This window comes from Condylura cristata, unplaced genomic scaffold (genome assembly GCF_000260355.1).
Source record: "Condylura cristata isolate star-nosed mole 26May11 unplaced genomic scaffold, ConCri1.0 scaffold00028, whole genome shotgun sequence".
Classification (NCBI taxonomy): Eukaryota; Metazoa; Chordata; class Mammalia; order Eulipotyphla; family Talpidae; genus Condylura; species Condylura cristata.
Window position 1 is genome coordinate 11,316,693 of NW_004567129.1, and position 8,490 is coordinate 11,325,182.

At 54.5% G+C, this 8,490-nt stretch overlaps 1 protein-coding gene across 1 annotated transcript in view; it reads left to right on the forward strand.

Annotated features, from left to right (window-relative positions):
* Positions 1-1,228: 1,228 nt before the first annotated feature.
* LOC105854160 (chymotrypsinogen B2-like) overlaps positions 1,229-8,490 on the forward strand; it is a 9,691-nt gene continuing 2,429 nt past the window's right edge. The window contains exons 1-7 of the mRNA XM_012730459.1: positions 1,229-1,280; positions 2,986-3,089; positions 3,206-3,285; positions 3,373-3,451; positions 3,634-3,814; positions 4,634-4,767; positions 5,182-5,244. Of these exons, the coding sequence (XP_012585913.1) occupies positions 1,229-1,280; positions 2,986-3,089; positions 3,206-3,285; positions 3,373-3,451; positions 3,634-3,814; positions 4,634-4,767; positions 5,182-5,244 (693 nt within the window). The remainder of the gene's footprint in view (positions 1,281-2,985; positions 3,090-3,205; positions 3,286-3,372; positions 3,452-3,633; positions 3,815-4,633; positions 4,768-5,181; positions 5,245-8,490) is intronic.

An 8,490-nucleotide genomic window follows, 5' to 3' on the forward strand; every position in this document is an offset into this window, starting at 1 on the left:
GCTGAGGGGAGCAGTGGGCGGGTCAGAGAGGTCTGCCGTGCCATGTGGGTCACCTCTGGGGTGGGGATCGAACTCATGCTGAAGCGGCTGCGGTCAGCTTGCAGTGCTGTAACTTAACCTGCATCACCACCAGGGAGGGCCAAATGTGTAGTTTTTAGGGCTCTTTGAAACTTAAAGAAGGCGTGGGCAGGAAAAGATGGATGTTTCCTAAGGTCACGTGCTTCTGTGAAGTCCTAGAGGGGAAGTGCGATGCGTGAACTTTGTGGGGTTCCTGGAGCCCCATGAGTGGAGGGACTCTCACAAGACTAGAGCGTGGCCTGGGTGAGGAAGAGTTTCCATGCCCATGACCTTCTTCTCCCATATTGTGTGAACACATCAGGGAGCAGTTTCCTACCAGAAACAAAGACCCGCAGGTGAACAAGTGTCCTCTCTCCTGCTAAGACTTTTGGGGCAAGAAGGAAACCACTGAAATAACTGCTTCCCTGATGAAGCAGTTATTTGACCCGGGGGTGTCAAGTCCTGGGGTCCGCTCAGCCGTTTGCAAAGCAAGAAGAGTTTCAGAGGACGCGATGGGACAGCTCTGAGAGGTTTCTGTTCTATCGCAGAGACCCTGGGGTGGGGGTGAGGGCGGGGGTGGACCTGCTCGTCCTGACGTGGGTGGGGGTGTTGTACTTGGTTCTTTGGGTCTCTACTGCTGTCCTGTTGCTCTAGGACCTCTCGACCCCTTTCTTGTGGTTCCCCCGGGAGGTATGTTAGTCTGTGTCAAGCTTTTCAGCCTCATCCACCCCTCTTGGTCCATGCTGACTGCCTGTGCATTTGCCCATGAGAGTATGGGTATTGGGGGGGGTCGGTGATTACCATGGGGATGTTTTTGGGAATCCTTCTATCTCTTCCTGGAGACCAATTCTATTCAAAATATTTTACTCTACGAGCCTGCTTTCTTTGTCCTCAGTTGAGCACCTTCCAAAACCAGGATGGTGCCAGGGTCTCCAGTACCCACAGCTGGGAGCCTCCCCCAGGAACACTGGGAGATGATGGGTGACAGTGAGCCAGGCAGTTGCCCTTTTCCCTGGTGCTGGGATGACCGGGCTGGGCCTGTCCAGGACAAGTTTGACCACGGGGAGGGGCCCTGAGGCCAGGGAGGCCCAGAGGGCCTGGGTGGGACTTAGGGCTCCCAGGGGATATTAAACGGACCTAAGAGCAGGCAGGCCCACCCTGACTGAGCACCATGGCCTTGCTGGGGCTTCTCTCCTGCGTCACCCTCATCGGGGCCTCCTATGGTGAGTGTTAGTGTCTGAGGGACTAGCAGTGCTTGGGAAGGTTTGGGGTCAGGGCCCTGAGAGTGGTTCAGCAGGCCCCCTACAAGGATGAGGATTTCTGCTCGATGTAAGGTCTTGTATCCTGACTAAGGTGCACTTTGAGTCTCTCTCCTGTTCCCTTCACCTCAGTACAGGCAGCCTGACCATGGAAACAGAGTGGCCTCTGCCTCACAGCTATGCCAGGTGTGGAACAGATCCTTCTGGGCCTTAGAGGATGGATCACCCAGGTGGTGGACAGGTGTGACCAAGAGGGTCACTAAGGGCGTAGCCATGAGGGACTTGCAAGGATTGTGTATTTTATTTTGTTCCATAAACCACCAATGTTTCAATATTTAAAAACAAACAGAAAGAAAAGTAGTATGCTATCTGTGCTTAGGGTTAAAAAATGTTACTATCCCAAGTTTGTTTCAGGGTTTTCTCTGACACCCACAGCAGGCTCAGCAGACCCCCTGCTCCCCCCATCCCCAGAAGGGGCCTCTGCTGAGTCCCTGCCTGTCACTCTGTGCAGGCCTCACACAATCACCCCGTGGGGCTCACCCAGAACAGCGGGCTCCGTGGGGGAGCCCCTCCCTGTGTCCCCTCCCTGTGTTGTCACAGCTGCTGTCCCCACTGGGGTGAGACCTCAGGCCCCTCCCTGCACAGGGACCAGCCCCCTGCATTGCTAGGACGCGCCTGCAGGGGGCGCCGCTCACAGCTCCTGCTGGGGGTTTTCTGTTCTTAGGAGAAAGAATGAGGAGGACATGTTTAGAGTCACCAGCTGGAGGGAGTGGCCGGGCCATGTCCCTGTCCCAGCAGGAGCAGATGCTGCCTGGGTCAGGGCCTGGGGGACCATGGGGGTGCCTGGCTGTGAGAAGGGCTGGCCCTGCCCCCCTCCTTCCTGTGTCCAAGTTCTCACAGCCCTGGGGCTGCTGGGGATCCCGTGTCCTGACAGCAGACGTGTCTGCACATGTCAAGGGCCAGTGTGTCCTTCCTATTCTGGGCAGTGTCGTCCTCTGTTTTCATTTTCATTAAGTGTCTTTTTCTTTTTTTATTAATTTTAAACGGACAGGTTTATTGGTAAAAGAGAAAGGGAAAATAAAGAATAACTGTACAGTCACAGGCAAGCAGGGAGTGAGTATGCCTTAATGTCTTTTTATGGTGGGGAGCCAAAGAAGGATCTTATTAAATATTAATAACTTTAAACTTTATGCAGTGAAGAGTTCCTGAAATCCCTGAGTAGAGAATTCAGCACTGTAAACAGGTCCAGGTCATGTCACCTAAAGAAGGTGGGAGAGTGGTAATTCCCATCCACTCAGGGTTCTGTGTTTTAACCCCACACCTCCTGCCCATCCCATCTCTTTGGCACGCTCAGCCTGGGAGGGGACTGTGTTTTCTTCCCTTTCTTGGGGGAAAATGAGCCTGGGAGAATGAGAGGGGCCTGAGGTCCCCTCAGCTGGAACATGGTTCCTCCGCCTGAGTCTGCTCCTTAGGCCAGGGGGACCCGGATGGAGCCGCCTGTCCCTCTGCATCTCTGGGGGGTGACAGGCCAGCAGGCAGGGGTGTGTCTTCCAGTCTAGGTGCTTGGTGCCAGGAGGGGAGTTTGGGTGGTGCTGTGCTGCTGAGGGTGCAAGCATGTTTCTGCAGACTGACTGGACCTCCCCACTCTCCTCTCCCCCCGTGATCCCAGGCTCTGGGGCCCCTGCCAGTGACCCGGAGCTGAGCATTACACCCAGGATCATCAATGGGAGGGACGCTGTCCCTGGCGCTTGGCCCTGGCATGTGACTCTGCAGGTGAGGGCAGTCTTCACTGATTGGGGTCACAATGGGGTGCTGGCTGCAGTGAAGAAGCTTCACCCAGATTGTTGCGGCTGTTTTTTTTGATGTGTCATCCCTCCCTTCCCCTACAGACCCCTACTGGACTCCTCCTTTGTGGGGGCTCCCTGATTGACCGGAGATGGGTGATCACCGCCGCCCACTGCAATGTCACGTGAGACCAGGAAGGGTCCTAGGGACCAGGGGTGGGGGTGGAGGTGGGAGTGGCTCCTCCTTAATCCTCACCCACTGGCTCCCCCAGGACATCTGACTGGGCTGTGGCAGGGTTGTATGACCGGAACTCAGTTCAGGACGGAATCCAGGTGCTACATATTGTCAAGGTACTTCAGGCCCCCAGAAGTGCTCTCCAGCTGGATGTTGCTTGGGGGGTGGATCAGAGGCGAACACCGGGTGGCTGCAGCTAGAGGAGCCAGTACACGGGCCTCTATGGTTCTCCTGGTCCCTCAAGATTTCTCCCCCCCCCAAATTTATTTGTTTACCTCCTCCTGGCCCACACCCTCAGATTTTTAGGCACCCCAAGTTCGAGTGGAAGAAATTCTACAATGACATCACCCTGCTGATGGTGGAGGCGCCCTTCAAATTCTCCAAGATGGTGTTTCCCATTGCACTGCCCAGTTCCGATGACAAGTTTCTTTCTGGAACCCTGTGCACCATTACGGGCTGGGGGGACACCCACCCCGGAAGTGAGTGACCGTGCCTCGCTGTGAAGGTCTAGGCTGGGGCTCTGGAGCAGCCATAGGAAACTGTGTGGCTTGGCTTCACGATTTGGGCCAAATTCAAACTGTGATAAATGGACCGGCTTCTTTCGTAAAACCTCTCCTTGTACACCTACCCAGGATGTGAGGGCACAGGACCCGTGATGTCCTTGAATGGTCAGTTTGTACAAATGTAGCTCAGTCCCGGCAGGCCCTGCCCTACTCCCCGGCCTACAGCCAGACGGGACCCCCAGACCAGCCTGACCCGCCCCCGGCCTGAGTGGGCAGGGGTGCCGCCACCTCTCTGACCTTGTGTGCAGGAGTCCAGAGTGGGTTTGGGGCCCTCAGGGTCCAGCCCGATGTCCCTCCCTGGGGCCTCATGGTCTCCTCCACGCTTGAGTCCATCTGCCCAGGCCAGGGCTACCCAGCTGGTCCTTCTCGGGGCAGCAGCCACAGGAAGACTCCCTGTCATCCCCAGGTGGGGTCTGCAGTTAGAGGGATGCCAGTCCCTGTGTGCCCCTCGCTTCCACCCAGGCTGGCAGTGCCCAGCCATGCCACACTGCACAGCAGGGCATCACCTGTACTTGGAGCAAAGTCAGCCCGGCCGGGGGAAGAATGACAGGGAGTCCATCCCTTTGGGGCATCTAAGATCCAAAGGGGTGATGGGCTTTGACCCTGGACTCTGTTATTAGTATAGGAAGAGGGTGACCAGGGAAGAACAGCGATTGGGGATCGAGTCTCTTCTACCTATGTTAAGTTATGAGAAGGTGGAATGTGACCCCCACACTTTCCCATCTGTCTCTGCAGTCCTGAAGACCCCTGAAAAACTGCAAGAAGCTACCGTGCCCCTTCTGTCCAAAACTGAGTGCAAGAGTTTGTTGGGCAAGTGGTACAGCGATTCCATTTTCTGCGCCGGGGCCAACGGGGCCTGCTCCTACTATGTATGTGTTGCTCTAACCCAGCCCCTCCCTGATTGTCCTGTCAGGCTGGGGGGACACTCCTGGCCCCAGATTCTACTACCCTCTTTCCTTGGCTGGCGCCCCGGGAGCCAGGCCCTGAGCCTACCCAGGCCCAGCGGAGGCTGTGCTCTACCAGGCATGGGGGTACTGTCTGTGGGGGTTGCTCACACACCCACCCCCGTCACTAGCTATTTCCAGCTGATTTACAAACCCTGGGTTGAGCTCCCTACCCCCGACATCCACAGAAGAAGGCAGAGCTGGCTGCCCTCTCGGGAGCTTTTGTTGCTGGAATACAGGAACCACCTGCTATTTTTTGGCACCACGTGGCTGTGGCAGGGGCTACCAGGGGCTGCTGCCGTGGTCAGTCTTGCACTCAGGACCTTTCTCATCCCACAGGGTGATGTTGGTGCCCCTGTGGCCTGCAAGCTGAATGAACTCTGGACGCTGGTGGGCATCGTGGTCAGTCAGAATAGAATCTGCCCTAATCTCCATCCGATGATGGTCACCCGTGTCACAAAATTCATGCCTTGGATTGTAAAGATCCAGGCTAACAACTAGTCCTGATGGTCTCACTGCTGCGCCCTTTATCCCCAATAAAGCCCCTGCACAGAGCCCTGACTGCTTGTGTCTGACTGGGGAGGTGGCTGCAGTGCTCCTGTCCCCCACCAGGGGGCGGCGTGCCCCTCCCTTTCCAGCTCAGAGCCCAGAGCCCCTTTGGTCTGGGCCTCCCTGCTCAGGGGCCCTGGGGGAGAGTCCACACACCTGCTGCAGCCTCATTTCTCAGCCTGGTTTCTACCTCCTTTGGTACCTAGTCTTGAAGGAAGTGGCTTTGTATAAATGGGGAGTGTGGGCCTCTAGTGGGTCTGGGGCCTTGGCGCCTGTGAAGGATAAAGCAGAGGGATGATTGTTGTGTCCAGCATGAGTATGCAGTGAGTATTTTTTTTTTAAATTTATTTATTTATACATACAGAACTGGGGTACAGGCTAGACGTGCAGGGGCGGTGAGAGACAGAGTGGGGAGCAGAACAGGCAGATGGATGAAGTACACTGCTGAGGGGAGCAGCGGGCAGATCAGGAGAGGTCTGCCACGCCATGTGGATCACCTCGGGGCCGGGGGTCAAACTCATGCTGAAGTGCCTTTAGCTTCTCAGTGCTGGGCTTTAACCTGCTGTGCCACCAGGGAGGGCTGGGTGTCTACTTCTTAATGGGGTATTTGCTTCCTGCTGAGAAGGGGTGACATTTCTACCTCAAGTAAATGCTCTTGTCTTAGTTCTGATATAATGGTGGTTAAGGCGCGAGGGTCTTGACACTGGTAAGTGAATGTTGAGAAGCACCTGCCCACAGATTGCAGAGAAAGTAATAAAGAAACAACAAAACATATACACCCCAAGGATAAGGTTTAATTCCATGAATAATTAACATTAATAGGATTATTACATGTTGCCTTCATGTTCTCTCCAGCTGTCCATGGTCCAGCCCACCCTGCCTGGGTATCTAATTGGTGCTGACTCTGTGGCCATGTTCAAAGTGTTGTAGAGGGGCAGGAGGGGTGTGGGCTGGGCTACACTTTGCATCACTAGGGAGGGCCCTACAAAATCTGATAACATATTTAATTACCCAGAATGAGAAAGACCCTAAGAGCAAATTTTCCTCAAAACAAGTGTTAGTGCTCAGCCTGAGGAGAGAAGGTTGAGATCCCGAGACGCTGCCCAGGCCATGCAGAATGTCATACACTTTCCTTCCTTAGAGATGGGGGCGTGTGTGGGTTCACACATGTGCACGTGTAATCAGTGGGGTTATTTTTTAGGGAACTATTTGAGGGAAAGGTGACAAAATTAATTCCAGAGCCAAATAAATGTAGGTTGTATTTTACTTAATGTAGAGCTGCACAAGTTAACAACAACAACAAAAAATCTTACTGAGAATTTGTCGGTTCATAAGAAAGCTAAGAGTACCCCAGCGGAAAATACACAAAACCCAAAATATCACAGTGGTCATTGACATTTGAAAGTTTCTCTCTGTGAGATTAAAAAAATGATAGATTACAGCACTGATCAGCTTTATTAAAAAATCCAATTTTTAAAAGAAAAGAAAAGTGTTGGGCTATGATACAATGAGAGGAAAGCCGTCAACAGTAATTGCACAAAATGGTGAATAGGTAAAAATAAAACCCTCCAAAACCGGGGAATAATAATCATTACCTAAAGTATCCAAGGCCTCCGTGCAGTCTTCCTGCTGCAGACACTCAGTGAAAGTGACCAGCAGACACCCAGGAGGCGTCTACACAGGCTGGTCCTGGGGTCCCCCTGAGGGAGGGCCTGGGACACCCCACTCCGGGCCTCCCAGAATCTCCTCCTTGTCCTGACATGAGCCCTCAGCTTTCTGGGTCCTCAGTTGGCCTTTTATGGTGAGTTTTCAAGTCACATTTTAGAAGGAGTTAAAGAATTTATAAAGATGCTTCATAAATGGTGAATTCTCAAGGAGAGAGAATTGGGTTAAGCCAGTGAGACACTGTCCTGCCTCCTGCGCTCCAGCCTGTGTGTCCGGGAGGCTCCGAGGCCCTTTCCTGAGGGGCTGGGCCTGCTGTGTGTCTCTGGCCTCAGGGAGTTTCGCTGAGCAGGAAGAGAAACAGCCTGGGGTCCAGGGCTTTGGGGGCTGTTGTGCAATTGAGACCTGTGCTGAGTTCTGGGTGCCCAGGACAGAAGGGTGAAGGTCCCTGAGATGAGTCTTTGATGAGCACCCGCTGCCCCCATGATGGGCCCAGGGCCTGCAGGGCCCACAGCTGGGTGTGACAGTGACAGTGAGCCAGGAGCTGCCCTTTAGCCTGGTGCTGGGGTGATCTGGCCTGAGCCTATCCAGGATGGTTTCACCAAGGGGAGGGTGACCCTCAGGTCAGGGAGGTCCAAAGGGCTGGGGCGGGACAAGGGCTTCTGGGGATGTAAAAGGGCCCAAACGGGCGCCCCAACATCCAGACTGAGCACCATGGCCTTGCTCCGGCTTCTCTCCTGCGTCACCCTCATTGCAACCCACTTTGGTGAGTGTCAGGGCAGACAGGAGAGTGAGGCTTGGGAAGAGACAGTGTGCTGGCTCCACAGCACATCTGGCCCCCTTGAAGGAATCGGGGTGAGCCTGTGTCCGAGCTATGGGTGTTCTGAGCCCCTCTCTGACCCCTGGGTCTTCTAGCTGACAGTGAACCTGACATTGCAGGAGAGAGTGGCCCTGTGGGCTTTCTGAGCCCTCACAGGTGTGCATGGATGTGAGGATGTATCTGGCCTCAGAGGATAGAGCCCAGGAAGTCACTCAGTTGTGTCCCAGGATAGTTAGTGGGGGACTGGAGAGATCCTCAGGACTCCTTCTGTGATTTTATTTTGTTGGGCAAATAGTTAAAAAAATTCACTCAAGCCATGTCTCTATTTCCACTTAAACAGTTTTAAAATTTCCCTGTTTGCTGCAGGGATCTCTCTGACACCCACCCTGGCTCAGCCGTCCTCCTGCTCCCTCCTGTCCCCTGGGCTCCTGCTGAGTCCCTGCATGTCACTCTGTGCAGATTTCACACACACCCCTCACCCCCTGGGGCTCACCCAGAACAGCGGGCTCCGTGGGGGAGCCCCTCCCTGTATCCCCTCCCTGTGCCTGTCACAGCTGCTGTCCCCACTGGGGTGAGACCTCAGGTCCCTCCCTGCACAGGGACCAGCCCCCTGCATT